This window comes from Podarcis pityusensis (genome assembly GCF_964106645.2).
Source record: "Podarcis pityusensis genome assembly, chromosome: 9".
Classification (NCBI taxonomy): Eukaryota; Metazoa; Chordata; class Lepidosauria; order Squamata; family Lacertidae; genus Podarcis; species Podarcis pityusensis.
Genome location: NC_138034.1, coordinates 56975296 through 56998121, shown reverse-complemented (window position 1 = coordinate 56998121; position 22826 = coordinate 56975296). Strand labels below are relative to the sequence as shown.

General features: G+C 43.6%; 1 protein-coding gene across 2 annotated transcripts; it reads right to left on the bottom strand.

Annotated features, from left to right (window-relative positions):
- Window positions 1-223: 223 nt before the first annotated feature.
- Window positions 224-19429, bottom strand: LOC308485580 (uncharacterized protein C4orf54 homolog). Of its 2 annotated transcripts, XR_013990630.1 has the most exons (3): window positions 11741-19429; window positions 7993-8037; window positions 224-496 (listed from the first exon to the last, which is right to left on the bottom strand). XR_013990630.1 is itself a non-coding variant. In XM_081021441.1 (2 exons), exon 1 carries the CDS (start codon window positions 16794-16796, stop codon window positions 11790-11792), a length of 5007 nt encoding a protein of 1668 aa, XP_080877567.1. In that variant the 5' UTR covers window positions 16797-19429; the 3' UTR covers window positions 2892-8037; window positions 11741-11789. The 2 variants fall into 2 exon arrangements, 1 of the variants encoding a protein (XP_080877567.1); XM_081021441.1 differs by lacking the exon at window positions 224-496 and having other exon boundaries at window positions 2892-8037.
- Window positions 19430-22826: the final 3397 nt, after the last annotated feature.

The window sequence follows — 22826 nt, the reverse complement described above, 5'->3', positions numbered from 1 at the left end:
TTCACTAAAGGAATGGCTAGCATTACAATGATGTGTTGCATTTAATTAACTTTTACTCAGTGCAATTAATTACCATGACTTGACTTAGGTCTATTTCAGAGGCTCCACCCTGTATAAAAGTTTAATATAACCCAACATGAATAATTCTTGTCGTATGTTTTATGTGTATAGACTGAAAATAAAACATAAAAAACCATGGTGTACTTAAGAGGTTGTTTATAATATAGTTTAATGAAAAATACATTTTATTTGTCATAACATTCAAAAAATATACAAATGCTTGCTTGTTTGCATACAAAGGTTGATGCTTAAAGCATTTAAACAGTTTATTATATTCTTGTGATCCTCATACAATTAAATCTTCGCTATGTGCAACACACCCGTAGTGCAATTCCCAGAGCGCCTTTGCTGGGTTTGCTGTCCTTGAATTCCAAGCTCACAGCATTCTGTAATGGGATCACGCCAGACTTCAGCCAATAACTCGCTACAATGTCATCTATGTTGAAAGCAGCATAGAGTCAACATTTTCTAGATAATTGTCTTTAGGTTTTCCACAAACAGCAGTCCATTTCACCAAAACAGTCTTCAAAGCATTCTGCCCTTACCATTTTCCTCAACAGCACTCAAGCCCAACATACAACTGACATTATCATTCATTACCATTGCACTTTCTTTATGTCTCCCCGCTCTTTAAATTACTTGACGCTGATCTTCCCTTATCTAGAAGATGGAGAGAGGCGGAGAACCACCACCACAGATCATTTTAAAAATCAAGCACTTTAGAATTTACTGCCCTTAGGTAATTTGCTGCCGTTTGTAACAGGAAAAGAAATGACACCACAGCCATCAAAACTAGGTGGCAAAGGCATCTTTCTGGGGACAGAAAACAAAGTTATCTGAAGCAGCTACCAAAAAGAAAATAGTAACAAACATAATAGTGTAAAAGTCATTCCAGTATATAGACATTCAGCACAACATCTCAGGCTTGAAAAGGCAGCCTCGTACAAGACCCAGGGAAACCAATCAGAAATTTCCCTGTGGATTGATTGCGTGGGCTCTGATGCTGACCCAAACCACTAAAGTGATGCCTACACGCTATCATAGCTTCTTAACTGAGAGTAGTCTTACCTGCAAAATGATATGGCTGCAATGTGTAAAATATATAAACCTATTAGCATGTTAACCCTTTTATGGGGAGACCATGGCTTACATTACAGTAAATCAAAAGCCGAACTACTTGTGACCTGGAAACTTAAATTCTGCCAGATACTGTAAGCAGGTAATATAAATTACACCTGTTCTACAAATGTTGTTAGCTGATTTTATATAATCAACTAATTTGGCTTATTCATAGGCTTGAATCTGAAGCTGATCTTCCTCGTACGGAAGGGTTGTTTTACAGTTTGTGTGAGAATGTGGATGATGAAAAAAGGAAATCCAAAGAGGTTTGCTTGTACAACAGCCTACACAAAGCAAACAAACACTTAAGTGTTTGCAGAACAGCACCAGCAACCATTTCCCTTCTGCTCACGGTTCCTTTTATGCAACCCCATAGTCTGGATTCAAAGCACAGTTAATAAATCAAAAATTGATTTATTAAATGATGTTCTGCATCAGCACTCATAATAGTAACTAATATGAAGTAGGACCAACCAGGTTCGGTTTTCTGTCCTAATTTGTATTAATTTGAAAAGATGTAGGATGATATGTTAGCCATACTCAGGGTAGATCCACAAAGATCAATGAACTTAAGAAACATGTCCATTTATTTCAATGGGTCTACTCTGAATATGACTTAATTGGATATCAGACGAAATAAATAAATACATGGATAATGCAAGGCATTAAGGATAGGGGAAGAAAAGTTGGAGCAGGGCTCCAGTGGGCAGGTATACAGACTTGTGAAAGGGAGGGGGATCTGATCCTTGAAGCCCTTCCCAGACTACATACAGTTCAACTTTTAAAGCTGGCTTATAGCAGACCAGTAATCAATTTAGAGGGACGTGGCCACAGAGCCTAGGACTTGCCGATCAGAAGGTCGGCGGTTCGAATCCCCGCCATGGGGTGAGCTCCCGTTGCCCGGTCCCAGCTCCTGCCAACCTAGCAGTTCGAAAGCATGTCAAAGTGCAAGTAGATAAATAGGTACCACTCCGGCGGGAAGGTAAACAGCGTTTCCATGCACTGCTCTGGTTTGCCAGAAGCAGCTTAGTCATGCTGGCCACATGACCCGGAAGCTGTACGCCGGCTCCCTCGGCCAATAAAGCAAGATGAGTGCTGCAACCCCAGAGTCAGCCACGACTGGACCTAATAGTCAGGGGTCCCTTTACCCTTTACTAATCAATTTAGTGCAGTGCTGCTATGCTGACTGTCCTTGGCTCTCCAGAGTTTTAGGGAGACAGTCTTTGCAGCTCTGCTACATGAGTTCCATTAACTGCGCTGAATCTGAAATATGATACAAACCAAGCATGTGCTCTACTACTGAACTACGACCCCTCCCTAATAACATGAGGCATATGCAGAGCACCACATTTATTGGATTTTTCCAGCTTCTTGGACCAGTATTTTTAGAGAGGGCCAACTCCACAAACCTGCCTGTCTACACGTAAAAATTGGGGGGAATAATCCTGCAAAGTAAACCTCTGACCCTGATGCAGTAAAGTATTTACTCCTGTGCTTTCACCAAGACCATTCCTGTCACATAGTTAATTGCTTTCCTGGCTTGGGTCCAGAATATTGTCAGGAAATCTCGCAGCAATCTTACAGAATCAAGTTCTCTCTACAATCACAAAAGTGTAGTTAGTATATAACAGTAAAAATTAAGCATAACTTGATATTATGACTGAAATGCGCCAAGTGAAGAGATTTGCCCTGAGAAAAGTTTTTTTTAAAAAACAGGCACTAAAAATCTGTACAAACATTTAAATATAGGGTGCCTGGTCTTTTTATAACAGCAGAACTACACATTATCAGAAACTCTTCCCCGGTGGTTTGGGGTCATTATACTGTTTCCCCAACACTGCCAGCTAAAAATGAAGGATTGGTCAAAAATGCTCAGTGTAATGATGTCAAGACATGAGGTAATTTGAATCATGTGCTACTGAGGAGGGGAAGGGGGATCTGACACAGGGCTGCTGTGTTTTTGGCAGTAAGTAGCCCTGTGTTTCTGACCACATGCAGTTCCACTCTTATTTTCAAGTACACTGGGCAAAATTGTAACCCCTGAGACCTTCTGGCCACAATACAAGACAGAATTAAGTGTGCCTAACTCTGCGCAGGGTTGTGGTGTGTGTTTGTGTGTGCAAACATGTATCTTGTAAACTGTACAGAGAAACATTTTCATGAGCACCGAGATAGAGGAAATATGTCACTGATTACACGGGTTCTAATATTATGTGCATGAGAATATGACTGAGCTACTGTGGTATCCATACTGTCCGGCAGTCTGAAAACATCATACAAGTCTTTTGTGCATCACATGCAGGCTTTGAAAAATAGCAGAGAATACTTTGAGAATTAGACTTTTTTTTAGAAAGAAAGAAAGAAAAGAATGAATGAATTCATTTTCTGTTAAGAAGCATTAAACTGAAAAAACAAACCCCAAGCTAGAAAAATAAAATACCATACAAAAAGATGGGGTTGTGACCCATTCATTTTTCAGAGTTGGTACAATTTCATTTCATACAGGAAAATGGGAAATGCACATATTAAATCACCCCTAATTAGAGATATGCTTGCAGAGTATTTAATAAGGATGTAAGATTTCAGAGCTTTTTCACACATGCCATAGAAATTATCTTTGAGCCCCTCTCATGCTATTCGTAAGCACATGTGAATGGTGATAATGCAGCTCTGACTGTGCAGGCATCCCATTTTGAAATAGACAGACTGAAGGAAGGTGGATTGCCCTTTTAGACTTCATTTGGTGCCATGTGTGAACTGGTTTTCCATTCACCATTAATACCATCGAGGTGAATACTTTCTGGAGCAGGTAAGTGAAGGACTCTCCTGTCCTACACTTAAATTGGCACTGGCACTTGTAATCATTCAGCTTCCATAGTTGTGGTTGAAGGAAATACGAATAAAGTCAGGGGGTGTCTTGGGTAAATGGCTTGCATGAAAACACTTTTACACTGCAACAGATCAAATAGTCTACCCCTATACCATCAAAAAGTTTTACATTTAGAGTTCAAAGCAAGTTGACAATCAAGGCCACTGTGATGCTCACTTAAACCCATTGTGATGGAATGTGGCCCGATAAATATGTACCTTTGAGCTCATCAAACTAACTAGTTCAATAAGAAAAGAAAAGAAAACCTCCAACAATGTGAAAAAATAGAACCCATCCTTAGAGTACTATAGCTTATTTATTTGGGCTGGGAGCTGCTGCAAATGCTCCCATCAGTTACAGAAAGCACCAGTAAGCATGTCTAGTCTTTGGGGGGGACTTGGCTGCTGGTTTTATCAGCCTAGCATGGCACAGTTATGGGACATGCCCTTAGTTTTGACATGCCTTGGCCATTTATTAAGACTGATACAGCGGCCCGCTTTTCCTAATGATCTATTCAATAAAAGATCTGCTTCTCCTTTAAGCTCTGTATCGTAAAGTACTGCACAGCAATAACATGAAATGGAATTGTATGTATAGCCTTTAGTATCTCTATTGAGTATATTTTTCTTACACAGGCTTTGCGTGTTTCAAGTTTCACTTTCTAGTATATCCTCATTACAGGTGCAGCAAATGAACTCAACTTAGACTGACCGGTAATGTTGTGTGAACACACAAGGCCTTCACTAAAATCTTAGGGTGTGTGAAATCTCCCCTGAGAAATGTTACAATTCCTGTACAGTGGTACCTCGGGTTAAGTACTTAATTCGTTACGGAGGTCCGTTCTTAACCTGAAACTGTTCTTAACCTGAGGCACCACTTTAGCTAATGGGGACTCCTGCTGCTGCCACACCACTGGAGCACGATTTCTGTTCTCATCCTGAAGCAAAGTTCTTAACCTGAATCACTATTTCTGGGTTAGTGGAGTCTGTAACCTGAAGCGTATGTAACCTGAGGTACCACTGTATTGAAACTACTCCGGGCTTCCCTTGAAATTCCTTATACAGTGCTACCTTGGGTTACAAACACTTCGGGTTACAGACTCCACTAACCCGGAAGTAGTACCTTGGGTTAAGAACTTTACCTCAGGATGAGAACAGAAATCGTGCAGTGGCGGCGCGGCGGCAGGCCCCATTAGCTAAAATGGCACCTCAGGTTAAGAATGGTTTGAGGTTAAGAATGGACCTTCAGAACGAATTAAGTTCGTAACCAGAGGTACCACTGCAATTTCTGCAAATTCACTTTAGGCAATATACCATGATAGCGAAATGATGTGCAGAACAGCCCTTAGAGCATCTTAAAGAAACCCTGTGTTTTGCTTTCCTCAGATGTTTCACCTGAGGAGGAAGGTCCAAATTCACTCCAGTGGCAACGCAACTAAAATCACAATAGGCAAATGACAAACCTCCCCACAAGAGAAACGCAGCACCTCATCCCTAGCTACCGGTAAATGATCTAGTCCAAAAAATATTGATTGCAATGCAACAAACAGTGAACGGAAGGTATGTCTGTATGTTTGGGGGATGGGTACAGGGTTAGCATATCTGACAGAGCATATTCTGTCTCTCTCAGCTATAGATGGCACATATGCCCAGTAATCATGGCAGGCCTGGGAAAGTCTCAAGTTCTCCTGGGTGGGTCCTAAGTGTAGCTAAGATTGCAGTGCCTGCATCAAGTAAACTTCCTACAACATTTCTCAATTTCAAAAGCTCACTAAAGTGTTCATTCTCCTCCCTTGAGAAAGCTTTGAGGTAAATCTTTGAGCTTTAGCTTGATGCCAAACATACATGTAACTGGCGTAGCACACTGACAAGAAATAGCAGGTTACGTTAACATTCATAAAATACTTTCTAAAGTAAAATCCATACATTTGCAAAAACACAAACACAAAAAACATGTTTAGCTTAAACACTTGGATAGAAGGGAAAATAAAAATTATCTTCACCTTTAAAATTAAAGGTGAACGCCTTTTGCATACCTAAATACAAGACTAGAATATCAACGAGAATACCACTTTTTTCTACATGAAGATTAAGTGATGGGGTAAACTTCACCAGTTGAATGTCTGTCTGTTGCAAAACTCTTAAAGGCACCCAGCCTACTAAAGAAAATTAGTATCCCCAGATTTAAGTACATTCTTTTTCTAGTTTTCTGATCTATTTTTTTAATGTGGTCAAGGCTCCTTATAAAATCACACAAAATAGTACAAAGCGGCAAATTTTGAATTATAAGGCAATCAAAGCAAATTTCCAGTTATTTTTACAACCAAGTCTGGAAAAAAACATAATTAGTGATTAAGGCCCAATCCATCTAAATCATAACTAAAAGTGTGATCCTATTCACCTGTATTTGGCACTATTCCCCAATAACTTAATGTGATTTGCTTCAAAGTAAACATGCATAGGATTGGGCTTCACATATTGCTAAAATCAATGCAATCCCATCCATATATAATCTGAAGTAAATTCAATTGATTTCAATAGGTCTTACACTTGGGTGAGTGGTTTTATGCTTGCAGTCTTCGTCTTGCAACTAATAGGAGGAATTCAAGGAGATCTCTTTGTCAATGCAAGCATTTCTGTTTGCCTGATGGGATGATCTCCCCTTTCCTTCCCTGTGTGCTATTCTCTGGGTCCTCCTGTCCGCCCTTAGCAAATTTGGGGTGCGGGGAGAGGTGGGGAAAGCTTTGCTGTGCTAGCTCAAGTCCTATTGTGGGCTTCTGCTAGCAGGACCTGTTAGTTGAATCCAGCCCAGGAGCGCCAACTGCTGGGGGCTGAACCCTTTTGACCCCCCATATTTGTTTGGGAGGGCATCCTCCCAATGTTAGGTGAGGTCAGAGGAGCCAGGAACACTGCAGCAGAGCGGCTTCAGTGGCCAGTTCCTTCTCCTTCTCCTGTCCTGGAAGGGAAGGAGAGGGAAGCAGCCTCAGGCCGGTGACAACAGGAGGAGGAGGAGGAGCTGTCAGCCACTGAAGTCATGCTGCTGCCACAATCCTAGCTCCTCCAACCTAGCGCAATGTGGGTACATGGCACATCACACATGCATCACCTCCAGAAGGAACAATGGTCCCCCAATCTGCCTCACAAGCTGGTGCCTCTGAGTGGGCCCTGTATGTTTTCACTGGGGGATAGACACGACTGGCTTTAGCTAAACTGGAACCGAGGTGCACTGAACCAAGCTCATCAAAGTGCATACCTATAATGTAAACCACGTCCTAACTCAGCTCCTACTGAAGATTATTTCAAGAATACAACTTGTGTATTCTTTCAGGGGAAGCAACATGTGTTGGCTGTTACTTGCAAACTTTTAATACCTTTGAAGAAATGGAACTAAATTTGAAATGACTTTACATGTCTTTTTCTCAATGGAGTGAATCCCTGAAAAATAGTTCAAGTTAAAGCTTAAGGAAAACTACATGTTACACACAAATGTGTGTATCAAATTCCTTCCAATCAATTTTTTTAAAAAAGAAACACAGATGAGGGAGGGGCATCTAACCCTTCCCGTGTCCAGTTTTTGTAGTTATGTCAGGAAAAAGGTTAAACTCTTGCCTTCTTTCTGCATTCTGTTGTTTTTCCATTCAAAGCTGCTTTTCATTAAAAAGCAAATGGCTCGTATTGTTTCTTTACATGCATTTGCATGTAACATGTAGTTAGCCACATGTGTTAGAAGGCATAACAATTACCTTGCATTATATATAGACAGTTTACAAAACATACCACAACTCACCCACCCACCCTTGCATAATTAAATTTACGCACACTTAAAAAACAGGGGGAGGGGGTGTTATACAAACATGAACATCATCAACACTTGTGTTGTACAAAAAATGCATGAGAAATACATGACAAAGAGAAAAAGCAGCTTAAATGAGAGCTTAGCATTACCAAGTCGTTTTCAGATTAAGGGAAAGAAATTCTCGTTGTTTGTGCCTGTAAGATAAAGTACAAACAAAAAAATAAATCCTTGATTTACAAAACAAAGTTTGTTAGAAAGCATCTTAGAATAAAGGTCCAATTATTAATCTCTCTCTCTCTCTCTCTCTCTCTCTCTCTCTCACACACACACACACACACACACACACACACACACATCATTGGATATGCTGCTTTACCATTCTTGATAGGGCTATATCCAACTCAGTCATACTCACCCTAGACTAGCCATCTCCATTAAATACAGTGGCTTTAAATACAGTGGGAGTACTCTGAGCATGGTTTATATTAGATACAACTCGTAATATTAGATACAATTCATAAATTCTCCAGTCCAAAATCTGATCTCAGAATCATACAGTTGGAAGGAACATTGAAGGTTTCCCAGTCCAACCCTGACATGCTTACATCACTCTCTGCTTCTGCATCTTAAATATGTGTTAAATTCCTCATTCACAAAAACAAGATTTGCAACCAAAGTTTGTAGTTAAAAAAGTGCAGGAAATTTCTACCTTTGAAGACACTCCCAAAATGATTTCTATTATGCTGAGGGCCACCAGTTTCTATTTTTATACCAAAAACATCTTTAGACAAAGCCCAAGCAGAATGTACCTCTTAAGTTTGAATCTTAGTGTATGTGATTGGATAAAAGCATATAAAATTATGCATTTTGTGGAGAAAGAAAGAAAAATATCCCCCTCTCATTACACTAGAACTTGTGGGCATCCAATGAAGCTCAATATAAGAAGATTTGGGATAGATCAAAGAAAGTACTTCTTCACACAGGGCATAGTGAAATTGTAGCATTCACCCCCACAAGAGCTAGTGATGACTACCAACTTGGATTGCTTTAAAAGAGAATTAAACAAATTCATGGAGGATAAGGCTAGCAATGGCTATTAGCCATGTTGGCTACGTTCTACATTTAAGATCAGAGTCAATATGTCTTTGAATACCACTTGCTGGGAATCCAAGACTCACAACCTGCTTGGGCAGGTTGCTTTCGTGATTACGCCTTGCACTGAATCCACAAAGTAAAAGGTTACTCTAGATGAGATAGTGGACCTCTTGCATTAAAAAAAGAATACCAGCTGCCTATACTGGATTAGAGCCACAGCAGCAGGGGATGGGTAGCCCTTTCACTCAAAGCTCCTCCTCCCCACTCACGCTGGGCAAGTAGCTGCTTCACGGCAGGGGGGGATGATTTAAAAATGAAAGGAAGGCGTTGGAGGGGTCCTGTGAGCCCAACCTGGTTACCCTATAGCTGTTTTTAACCTTTTTAAAAAGAAAGAGTGGGAGGTGTCCTCCTGCCATCTCATCTAAGTGCACACTTAGCTTGCTTGAAGTTCTAGTGTACAGAGAATCGGCAAGGCTATTTGTGTAACCACAAATATAGAGTATCCACTCCCCCATTAAGATGAAAGATTTATTACACTCAACTCAAGCTTATCCCTCCGTACACAGATACACCTCTTTAAGAAAGAAGATGAGACACTTCAAGTGGGGGGAAAGCATCCTAGAAAATGAAGTACAATATGATGCAGGAGAATCTTTTGCTGATATTGAACCTTGGCCAAGACATACAGCAGACTCCAGGCTTACCCTCCTCTCAGCCACTTGGTGCAATGGTGGCCAAACTAAACATTGCTTTAATAACCATTTTTGAATACCGTGGGTCTAGCCAGGTCTCATTTTTTGCAAAAAGCCACCACAAGTGAGCCCAGTCCAGATCAAGACCTTGACATGGTGGTGAACTCTTTTCATTTCACTGTTTCCCTGCTGAAACCTAAGCTGCTATATGGCCTAGGCTTTTTTTTTTAACCTATGGGTTGTAAGCAACTGGGGGGCGCCAGTCACAAAATAGCTGCTATGGGGGGACATAGCATAACACATGGGGAGCATTGCATAGCACAAAGTTAGATAGCTACCTCCAGCAACCTTATACTTACCATGAGAAATCAGCTATGTGCTGCTGGTCCTAATTGTGGAGATCATACAATATTGATTTTACACGCACACACGCACACTGATGGTGGCCACAGTACACCCACTCTCATTTCACAGAAGTCACTTAGAAGGTATCTGTGCATTTTACCCCATAGATTTTTTTTCTAGGCATGCTAGAGTGAAAGCCATGGTACCCATGGGTGCTGGGTTGGCGACCCTTGAGATAAATACTTCTCAGGGCGGATCCATTGAAGTTACAGTAAATGGCCTAAGTAAGTCATGCACTCTAATTTCAATGGGCCTACTCTGAGCATGGCTAACATTAAAATGTTCTGAGCTGGCAAGACCTCTCTGAGGTAATTTGCTGAATGTTATGATTGTCAACTTTCTTTTCCTGGCAAGACTCCTGTACCTTTATCTATACATAATGAACAAAAACTCCACCTGCAGAATCTTTGCTTGTCGAGCAGCTGTTAAAGCCCTACCAGAAAAAAAGTTGGCAACTCTACTGTTAGTATGAACAGTCTCATATGTCACAGATGAGTGATGAAACTGCAGCTCAGTGGCTCTTGGCATTTCTTTGAAGTGTGTAGTGTGAGCCAGGTGGTGATCTACAATCTCGCCACTTCTGTGATATGTCAGAGCATTCACGCTAACAGTCAATACACACAGACACTCTTCACTTTCTTCAGCTCAGCTGTTCCTCTGAATTTACCCTGCCTTAATCAAACACTAAGAATCTGATGCCTCTCATCTTCCAAAACCTTCTTCTGCTAACCCTCTCTCTTGACAAAACCCCCCAAAAAACTATCTTTGGGGAAGATGCAAGTGGGTGCATTAACCAATAAACCTGAAAGTGCTCAGATACAGAGTTTGATTAATCCATTACAGAAAACTTTAACCCCCCCCCCCAATTCATTACAGGACTACTACACACATGCAACAATGACTACCTTTAAGGACATCGCTTTCTGCACAGGAAACATGTATAAACCTCATGTACACCATCATGTGAGTGCACACATATTATTCCCCTTTGGCAACTGCTTCCTGGTGTGAATATACAAGAGAGCCACTTGTGACAAATTTAATAACTAATTGTCATAAGTACCAGCTTATTCATGTGGATCGAGAAAGGGCTGCTCAAGTTTTTAGCGTGATGACCAGCTGCCCTGAATCAAAGGTAAAGGTAAAAGCACTCAATGTGCACAGTGCCTTACCCCACAGGGCTTCCACCTCACAACTCACACATTTGTAGGAAGTAGGGTTGCCACCTTTGTTCTGGCAAAATACAGGACAAGATTGTGATTGGAAGAGTGTTGTTTTTTTTAAAATCTGATGCTGAAGTGACTTCAAAGCAATCCATTACAATTCATTGCACCTAACCAGGATGGCTCCTCTGGAATTTGTAGGTGTGCACACACATGAATTCGTAAAATCTCTTGGTGCTTGGCTACCCAGAGCTGAAATACATTACCGTTCACACACCCTTTCAAACCCATGCAACTTGGCAGAGATTGAGAGAGAGAGAGAAGACCTGACACCCAGGTCAAAATTGTACCCATACAGGATGTACCCTTTTGCCCTGAAACACAGGACAATCCTGTATTATGAAGGGCAGGTGGCTATCCTAGGATGAGTGGGCGTGCATGGGTGTGTGTGTGGAGAGGAAGCCCTTTCCATAAGTTGCCTGTTAGGAGGCCTGGTATAACAAACACGAGGCCCTGGCTTGCTGGCCAAGAGCCCAACTCACCCGTGGCAGCAGCAGCAGCGAGCAGCAGCATCCCTGGCCGGGCTCTCCATCACCGGTGCTCCACGACGAAGCGCATGGTGGTGCCGTCGAAGGAAGGAGGCGCGATGATCCTGGGCCCCAGAGGCTGCGAGGTGATGCTGATGAGGGGCGCCTTCCCCTCGCCAGGAACCCCTTGCTGCTGCTGTGGCGGCTGCTGTGGCGGCTGCTGCTGAGCAGCTTTGCCCGTGGGCATGTAGTAAGGGCTGTCCGCCCCGGGGCTGGCGGGGCCGAGCTCTCCGCCCGGCTGCTGGGCGAGCTGGCCCTGCAGGGCGCTGGCGGGCAAGACAGCCGGCAAGAAGCCCGGGTAGATCATGTAGGCCGCGGCCGGGGCGCCGTAGGCTCCCGCCGCGCCCAGCGCCAGGGAGGACACCGGGAGAGTCATGGGGGCCACGGCCGGAGGTGGTGCCTGGGCCGGCAGGGGCACCTCCACGTACTGCCCGGTCTCGGGGTCGAAGAGGCGCCTCTTCTGAGGCGGCGGCGGCGGCGGCTGCAGCGGCGCGTCCACCACGTAGCACTGCCCGGTGCTGAGGTCCAGCAGCACTTTGCGCTGCGTCTGAGGCGCCGGGAAAGCGGCGGGCTCGGCGGCTGCGGGCGGAGAGAAGCACAGCAGAGGCGCGGGCTGGGCAGCGCCCGAGAAAGCGGCGGCCGCCGCGGCCAAGGACAAGGCCTGAGGGAAGAGCTGCGCGGGGGACACTTCGAACTGAGGCGGCGGCGGCTGCTGCTGCTGCTGCGGAGGCGGTGGAGGATGGGAGGCCTGAGGCTGCGGGGCGGCTGCCTCTCCGCGCTGCTGTTGCTTGGCCGCCTCCTGCCCGTGGGTCTTGCCGGTGCTGAAGGGCTGGTGGCTGCACAGGGCCGCCGCTGCCGCCGCCGCGGAGACTAGGCCCGGGCGGCCGCCTCGGTCTCCTGACAGGGCTGCCCCCGGCTGCTCCGTCGACGACGACGCCTTGAGAGGGATGGCCAGGTAGTTCCCGCAGTCGGGAGCCGCCGCCGCCACCTTGGGCACCCTGTCGGGCTCCACGAGGCTCCCCTGCCTGTCCCCAAAGAGCTTGATGGAGCGAGGCCCGGCCTGGCCTTTCAGGCCTCTTGGTGGCGGGTCAGGAGATGGCTCCTGAGGTGGCTGCTGCTGTTGCTTGGGCTTCTGGGCCTGGGCATTGAAGGTGAAGGTGCTGCGGGGTGCCACCGGGGCCCTGCCTCTCTCCGTGCCCCCTGCGGCCTCCCCGCGGAAGCCCGGCCCGCGTGCCCGCTCCCGAGCCTGTGCCAAGCTTTCGAAGGTCGCCATCTTGGCTGACACCTTCTCTGCGTTCTTGGTTGGGTTGGCAGTCTGGCTGCGGGGTTGGCGCTCGGGTGCAGGCCTGCTGCCGGCGATGCTGCTGGGGGAAGTCGTCAAGGCCGCACTCTGACTGGCATCCTGGTCCTCTGCCTTGGTGCCGGCTGTGGACTCTTCCCTGGTTCCCGTGGCCGTGGCTCCCCCCGTGGCCTTTTCCTCGCTGGCGATGAGGGACAGGACGTGGCTGTCAGTGATGGGCAGCGGGTCGCTCTTGCGCTTCCACTCGTTCTTGTGGAAGCTGTAGAGCTCCTCCATGCTCCGGACGGCCGCTGTAAGTTTCTCCAGCGCTTGGTGGTTCGCTGTGAGGGGTGCCTTGGCCACTTCTTCTCGTGGAATTTCTTCTTCGCTAGCCACCACCAGTGGGCCTACCTTGCTGCTTTTCTCCACTGGCATAGGTTGAATTGGTGGCAGTGGTGGCGGCTGTGGTTGCTGCCTCCAGGGCACAGATGTTTTGGAGACTATCTTCAGCACAGTAGGCTGGCGAGGGTCGCTTTTGTTAGGGGCGATTGTAGCTACGGGCAGCCTCCCTGAGGTCCTGTGCACCAGGATTGTCCCATCTTGGCTGGATGGCAGCATCTTGCCCCCGCTACTTGCTTTGGCCCCTGTCTCTGAAGCCTTGCTGGCCCTCTTGTCTTCCTTGCTGTTGCTTACTGCCTGACAGGTTATCACCATGGGAGACAGAGGCCTGGAAATGCCTGCTGTCACCAGCTGCTTGGGTTTCTGCTCAGATGTTCCCTGGTCAGAGTTGACACTGCCTCTGTCACTGTTGTTATCCCCCGACTCATGGCTGTAGCTACTCTTAATTAGTTTCCTGACATCTGTAACCTGATGGATAGGCCCTTGCACCTTGTGTTTGTTTTCTCTTACATCGCGTACCAGAAATTGAGGCACTTTGTCCATACCTTCCCCTTTGAATTGTTTTTGATGCTGGCTTCTGGCGTCTTCAGCTGCCTTGAAAAAGTTTGGGACACTTCCAGATAGCTTGGGTGTGAGGAGCTTAGCAATATTGAAAGGGTGATCTTTATTCTGCTGCATGCTACCCAAGCTGATCTTGATCTCAGGAGGTTTGGGCTTTATCATTGTGGTAGCGATGGCAGTCTGAGCTGCTGTGTTGGTTGCTGTAGAATATTTTGTCACTTGTGTGCTGGATTGCTTTTCTTTGGTTGTTTGTTGAATATTTGGAACAAAGAGACGAGACATTTTAGTTGATTTGCTGGCTGATAATTCTCCCAAATCAGCCTTCCTGTCACCTTTGGATGAAATTTTCAGTTTCCCCACAGGAGCTTTCTCCTCCTTTTTCTCTGCTTCTTTTTCTTTCCATGTTCTAAATGCACTGTTCTGACTGCGGAGAAAAGTTGCCTTGAGAGTTTCAGAAGCACTCTCTTTTATTTTACATGCCTCGTCTAAGAATGTTTCAGAAAGGGATCGATCCAGGCTAACATTTCCATCCCGGGGAGTAGATGGCTTGGAGGTAGGGGACTTGCTGTCAAAAAACTCCCCCAAATCATCTGCTGTTACAATAGTGTATTCAGAGCTGCCTTCTGAATATCTAGAATTCTGTCTCTGCAAACCCCCATCCTTTAACTTTTCTTTGAAAGCACCATCTACCTCTTTAGAAGATAAGGAATTGGACATACCAGAATATGTGGTGTCCGAGATTTCACCCCTTTCCATTTTGAATTCGTGCTCCAGTTGCATTTTCTTTGAGATAACATTTTTGAGGAGACTAGATGCAAACTTTGATTTATTCTGTGTGCCTTCCATGGTTTCTGCAGCCAGCCCAGTTTGTTTGCAAGTTTCATTGCCCAGCTCCTTTGGCAGTGTTTCTGTAACTTCATCTGTGCAACTTGATCCAGCAGCAGCATTTTCAGAAGGTTTAGCAGGTCTGGGGACACCCGCTTTTATATTGCTGCTAAAATTCAGAGTCTCCAACAAAGTAACAACCCGAGAGCCTGACTGGATCCGTTTTTCAAAGCAAGGTGGTGTCTCAACATGCGTTATTTCCCCATCAAGCTTGCTGACAACAAACTCTAATGCTTTCGTCTGTGACTTATTGGAGTGAATGTAGAACTGGTCACTGGATGTCTTTGTCCCAGTGCTTCTGTTCCATCCTGCAGATGCGGTGCTGCTTTTGAAAAGATTTTGCTCTGCTTTCTGCCCAAGGCTGCCACACTTTAAATCCAAGTAAGTTGACCACCGGTTGATTCCTAGTGTGTGATCCGAAAGAGATGTGGAGGATTCACTGGAGCTCAGGTTCAAGGTATCAAAGTAGGGATAAGCTAAGCTGCGGAATGCCCTTGCCGTCAGGCTTCTTACTTCTTTATCTGCATCATCCAACTCACTCACCACGCTTGAGGCACCGCTTGAATATCCTCCCAATTCTCTTGCTCTTATGGCTCCACACCTTGTTTGCAAACGTGCAGGAACTGCAATAAATTTTTTTGCATAGTCATGAAACACATCTTGCTTCAAACTTGAATTTCGTTCATGAGCTGTGGAGACACAGAGGCTCATGTCGCCTTCATGCTTGGCAGCATAAATAATGTTTTGCTTTTCGTGCTGGTTGCTAGGCTCATTTATAGCCCTGGAAGTTGGTTTGATTGATAGGAGTATCTGGCCTGCAGAATTCTCACTCATGTTGCTGAGGTTCTTGGACTGACTTTCTTCCGAGCTGGCGCATTTGTCTGTGCTAGGGGTATCATTTTCAGAATTAATGCTGACTATCTCTGTACTGCTAGTATTATCGATACTGTCTGTCTGATTATTGGGATCACTGGTGGTCGTGCTGAGATAACAGCTATTGTCCTCTTCTGTCTGGGTATCCGCAAGAGTCTCGTCACTCCCAAAGGAAGCGTAATCCACAAAGGAATAAATCACATTGTTGTCCTCGAAATCCCACCGAGAGGCTAACCCATAATCGAAGTCCATGTCATGGTCCACTTCGCTAAGCTGGATTTCATGGGTTGTAATATAATGTGCTTCATCATTACTGTTACAGTTCTCACTGGTGTAGCTTTGTTGCGAGGGCATCAGTTGTGAAGCACGCCTGCACCCTCCTCTCTGGTTACTCAGGCAGATTTCTTTGCAGTCTGCATCATCGTCCTCATCACTTTCATATCCAAATGAAGAAGAGGAGGTTTTCCCCTCCGTTCCCATGTCATCCATTTTTGGAAAGCTGCCTGTCTCTTGTACTGGCGAAGGACAAGAGGATGAGGATGATTCTGGGCAGCCATTTGTGTAAAGCTGAATGTTGGAGATACTAGGGGACAAAGTGTTCTCAGACCCTTCTGAGCTGGTGCCAGTGATGCTTCCCCCCACCTCATCAGCCTTCATCCCCACAGGGGAAGGAGTGCCTTCCATTTTAGATTTATAATCCTGGGGTGCTTCATTTGCAGATTTGTCTGCCAGCATATTGTTAGCCAATCTGTTAACCTCACTGATCCCATAAGGTCCATTTTTAGGTTTGATAAAGGCCACTTTACTTCCATTCCCTGCCAAAGTCAGTTTTAGAGCTTGGGGACTCTCTCCCCTCCCTCCAGGGAAATCATAAATCTCCACATATTTTGATTCCTCAGATGAGGATGTTGATGGCTCTTGAGAATGGTGCTTCATCATCCGGCTGTTGCTTTCTCCAGCACTCCCTTTTTGAGTGATGATCTGCTCAGCAGGCGATTTTGTAAGCAGTTCCATTCCGATCACTGCAAGTTGACTGGAGGGAACAAAGAGATTTCGACCAAGACTCGAAGCTGGGACACACACACGCGTGTCTCCAGTGGTTAGTTCCCCACTTCACTCCCTGCAATTTAGCGGAAGACCCTGGAGAGACGCCCGATAGTCCCGCAGTGGTAGTAAGGCGGGTGGCTGCTGTTGTCTCTGCGGAGATGGGGGGGTAGCTGCTGCTGCCAGTGTCTTATTCCAGAGCTATGAAGTACAGTTGTTGGTTTGGCACGAAGAGCTGTCAGTCTGAATGCCATTGGTAACTGAAGTAGCAGTATTAGCAGCATCTGCAGCTCAGCTTCCCCAGACATCCCAAAATGAAGAGAAAGCATATGGAAATTCTTGTACTTCTAGTTATGAAAGGGGCGGGGGCGGGGGGGTCCTGTTCAGTATATAGTCGTTATATAGTTAGAGGAATATTAGCCTTATTTATTACGTAGTATTTGGACGGAGAGAATGCTCTGTGACAAGAAGAAGGGTGGAAAGCATATACTGCTGTTTGAAGTGCTAATTTTAAATATATAAATAAAAATTCCAGACACTGTTTGCATGGACAAGAGGCCCACATTGAACTAAGTTTTCATACAGCATTGAAGACAACAAATTACTTGCATTTTTAATAGTAAACTTTTAAAAACTTCCGATTTTTAGTTCATATTAGAGAAGTTAGTTTGTCTAGCACCTGGTTGAAATTTCATGCAAAAATGTTTAAAGTATTTCATGCTCAAAGTATTTCAAAAAGTTTTTCTTTAGTGTAGCCCCATATCAAAATTATTGTTTTCCTCCAAAATACTTGAAGCAGACACCTTCTGGATATCTTAGAACACATCTAGTTGAATAAAAGAATTTAGGTAATTTTAAATTACACAGAATCTATCAGTTAAACTCTCAATCCTGTAAACTGAGTACAGGAGGAAAGAGTTTTAGGCAAGGCATGTCAGCCACAATTAATTGCACTTAATTCCCATTAGAGTAAGGGGACTTAAGCATGTCTAACCTTATGCTGGATTATGGCCACCTGTTATAATCAGATCTAATCACATTTCAGCACAGAAGACAATTGATAATCTTGGGTAACAAATCATTTACCTTCTCTCTGACTCTTGTAAAGCTGTTCCTTGGATAGCAAGCAACTTTTTGTACCTCACAAGAAGAAAATAATTTCCTACTGAATCTTCAGATATGTCTTTAACCGTCTGGAAAGGGAAGTTGAAGAGAAGCACTGGGAAAATGTTAAACTGGTTTGGATTTTCATAGCCACTTTGGTGAGAGTAATGAAACTGTGGAGCATTTTTGTAAGATCAGTGTAGCTTGCTAGGTCAAAACTATTAACTATACATAGACTGTGTGTCATATCATCCGATTGAATAAAGTACTATTTTAAACTATCACATTTGTACATAGCAGAAATAAACGTGTTCAGCCATCAGTCACAGCAAGAATCCCAACCCCCGCTAATAAAATGTTCTTGCCCATCTTTCTACTTTCAAATATTTAAGGTGGAAAGCTGTTACTGAGAGCAAGGAAAATACAAACAAAAGATGTGCAATTGTGGATCAGGTAGAATTAAGTGACATTTGCGTAGGAACTGTAGTTTGGAAAAATTCTTCATTTGGGTAACCTGTGGTTGGAAAAACCATGTTCCAAATGTGTATCTTCTTCTCGACCAGAGGCAATGTTCTTTACCATGTTTTTTCTTTACAATGTTCTGCTTTAAGACAATGTTGGCCAATAAGAAGATTAAGGAAACAGTTCCATAACCATATAATTTATTTCTATTCACTTTCTTTGAAAAAGAGTGTAGTACAGAAATGCTAAATATTTAGAATTATAAAACTTCCAAAGAATAAACACTTGAGCAGCACTAAAACAGCATATAACTTTTAAAACAGCAGGGGATGGGGCATACATCAAGTGCCTGGCTGGATAAAAAATGTGTTTATCGACTTCCTGAAAGCAGGAAGTAAGGAAGCCTGTCAGATCTATTCAGGGAGAAAGCTCCATGACCATGGCACGACCACCCAGAAGACCCTTTCCATGGTGCCCAAGTACTTCAGATATGTCTGTAAATGGTTGGAAAGGGGAGTCAAACCCACATCCTCTCTTTCCACTGGAGACAGGCTAAAGACTGCCCAAAGCCTATCTTCGGGCTAAAGTAAATTAATATTGGCAAAGGTAGACCTTTAGGTAACCTGGGTGTCTTTATTGTTATGCAACAGGGATTTGTTTGTTGTGAGAAGGATCCTTTGAAGACATTTCCTTTCCATCGGTGGGAAAAGGAACAGCAGTAGTGTTATGTACTGAGTTGAATAGGATCCAAAATGCAGCAGTCTGATTGGTCCTAGAACAATAGGATTCAAAATGCTGCAGTCTGATTGGTCCTAGAACAATAGGATTCAGAATGCAGCAGTCTGATTGGTCCTAGAACAATGCAGCAGTATGATTGGTCCAGCTCCAGGTGTAAGTGAATCCACAACCTGATTGGCCTACAGGAGAATCCCGGAATTAGCCAATCACGTGCAGCCCATTGTGTAAATAATGTATATAAAGCAGAAATTTTGGGGGAACTTTCATTCCTCCTCCTCACCACTATGAGCTGAATAAAGAGCATGAAATTCACTCTCGACTCCAAGTATATTTCAAGTAGAAAACTCAAAAAAGGAAGAAGTGATGTGTTCCACAGTGAATGTTTCTTTTTATCTATGACAGCTCAGTTTTGGTCAGTAACATTTCCTCATAACATCAGGTAGCTGGTTGGGGTAGACTTCTATTTAACATTGGCAATACTGCGTAAGGTAAAACTTGTGAAACAATGTAAGATGGAGTCTTATGTGTCTGTAGTAGATAGAAAGATTACTAACATTAAAGATGATTAATATTGAAATTGAATGAAAATAGATCTGTAAGAAAGGAGGGAAAGAGAGTGCCACGTGCCACATTCTATATTTTTTAGGAGAAGAACTTTGATGATACTCAACAATGGGAGAATATCCAGATAAGAGGGTGGTTTTTTTTTACTAATTTACCCACTATAGTCTATTAATAACTGATAATTTTGAAGTAATTGTTGTCCAGAAGCATTCTGTGACTACAAAATAAGACAGTTTTAAAATTATAGTTAGAACGAAGACAGCATTTCTAGGAAAATGGAATGCTCAGGTTATATTACAGGCTGGACATTCAATCAGAGTAAGGCACTGAGCCAGTCATACAGTGTTCATAATGTAACAACCTGCCGTACAGGATAGCCAAATTTGGGAATCAATTTGGATCATGAATCACTTCTCAGGACATCTGTGTCTAAGATCAGGTGGGAGGGATTTAAGTCCCTGGGCAGTAGAAAGGAAAAGCATCACAATTTCACACTTTAGCATCTGGTCATGGAGAGCTATTTCAAGTGTCCAGGAAGGTCCAGTGGGAGAAAGATAATTTCCAGGGAGGAAATTGATTATGAAGGGCAAAAACTGGTTTGGAAGGACGTCTTGTTTTAAGAGTTGCCTGCAAAAAAATATCCCCAGTTACAACCTGTCATCTCTGTACCCAGTATGAAAATACAACACATTTAATGAAGTTTCCACTACATGCCAGGGATTCAGAGGGGTTTTGAGGTTTGCAAGTCACCATGGTCTGACTGGATAGCACCAAGAATTCCATATCCATTAGCTTGTACAAAACGGCCCTCTAGTGTTGAAATATTATATTGTATTAGTTTCTTGGTGTTTCAGAAGATAAAGACACACCTTCAAAAAAATATGTAATCTCTTACTTTAGTCTGCAACATGGTTGCTACTAGGAAAGTTTAATGTAGAGCATTTTTCATAAGTATTAGATACGGATGCAAAAAAAATAAATTAAAAAAATTAATACATAAGGTGAGCCCTGCTGCATCACACCACAGGACCATCTAGTCCAGCATCCTATTTTTACAGTGGCCAACCAGAATGCCTACAAGAAACCCACAAGCAGGACCTCAGTGCAATAGCACTCTTCCCACATGGTCTGGTTTAGCCTGGGAAGAGTCTTAAGGGCCAGCTAAAGACGCCTGATACAATTAATACTGCAGACTTTGGTGTGCAGCAGAATTTATTTGATAAGAGTGTAATAAAAAAAACGAAAAACGAAAAAATGAAGATCATGGCCACTGGTCCCATCACCTCCTGGCAAATAGAAGGGGAAGAAATGGAGGCAGTGAGAGATTTTACTTTCTTGGGCTCCATGATCACTGCAGATGGTGACAGCAGCCACGAAATTAAAAGACGCCTGCTCCTTGGGAGAAAGGCGATGGCAAACCTAGACAGCATCTTAAAAAGCAGAGACATCACCTTGCCAACAAAGGTCCGTATAGTAAAAGCTATGGTTTTCCCAGTAGTGATGTATGGAAGTGAGAGCTGGACCATAAAGAAGGCTGATCGCCAAAGAATTGATGCTTTTGAATTATGGTGCTGGAGGAGACTCTTGAGAGTCCCATGGACTGCAAGAAGATCAAACCTCTCCATTCTTAAGGAAATCAGCCCTGAGTGCTCACTGGAAGGACAGATCCTGAAGCTGAGGCTCCAATACTTTGGCCACCTCATGAGAAGAGAAGACTCCCTGGAAAAGACCCTGATGTTGGGAAAGATGGAGGGCACAAGGAGAAGGGGACGACAGAGGACGAGATGGTTGGATAGTGTTCTCGAAGCTACCAGCATGAGTTTGACCAAACTACAGGAGGCAGTGGAAGACAGGAGTGCCTGGCGTGCTTTGGTCCATGGGGTCACGAAGAGTCGGACACGACTAAACAACAACAACAACAAAGTGATTTACTTTACATAAGCACCTATTCCATCAGTCTGCAGGAGAGAGAGAGGGGGGCGGGGAAGGGAAGCAGGGCCACTCCATCTGTTCAACTGAGAGACCAGCTTCTGGTGCCTCTTTAATTATTATTTTTTCTAGTCAGTTATAAAAACTAAGATCAAGTGGCTGAGTTTCCTTTTATTAATGATTTTTATAGCCACTATATGTTTTTTTCTGGTTGAAAGGTGGGACAAAACGGCTTCGAAAACATCTAAATGTAGAGCCACTTTGGGCCTTCTTGCAGGTCAAACTCTGCTGAAAACACTATACCAATGTCTTCCTTCCTGGTTCGTGAATCTTACGCTTGTTGGAAGCTTCCCAAATAGTGGAACTGTTTTCTTTTCATGCTAACTTTTTTGTCAGGAAAATAATAACCGGTATATATTTAATAATGAGTGGGATCCACTGAAATTTAAAGAATTAGGAAACTGATTATGAGAAGGAGGAGGAGGAAGAGTGCGGAATCTGTTTCAGTTAAAATAATCTGTTGCAGCTAAGATAATTACACAGGGGCAAAATCTTGTTATCCTTAGTGTAATCCTTAGCAGTTTGGCTTAAGTAGTACCTGTCATTTAGATGGATAGTTAACAGGACAAATGCATGTAAGAACTGGAATTGGAAAAGGGAAGAATTTGGGTTTTTTTGAGATGGGTTGTTTCTTGTGGTGTACTTGAATAACTACTATCATTAACTTAATTTATTTTTATATGCATGTTGTAATGTTGAGTTACATTTCTTTAAAAGCAGGAACAAAAATTGTAACTTCATTTTGAAGTGGCACAAACATTTCACTGCCATTCTGCTACATTTGCAGATCTGACCTTATTGCTGAACAACTTATACTAGATTGTCTTTTCTGTTAAAGCATTCTGAACATCTCAAAACCAGGACTTCTGTGCATTAGAGACCTATTTTCAGGACCTTAATTTTTTTTTTAAAAAAAACCCCAAACACCCAAATCTTTAGTCCCCTGTTTCATTTGAGAGATTAGGATCATAATAAGCTATTTTGCACATGTCAAACACTCCTGGCAACCTTTTTAGATTTGCCTTTCGCTGCAAGCGCAACCCTCTTCCAAGGAATGGAACTGTAAACCTGGACAGGTTTCAAGACCTTAACCTGAGTGAGATTAAAAGGATTTAGAGGCCTTACATTGCCCCTTAGAATGGG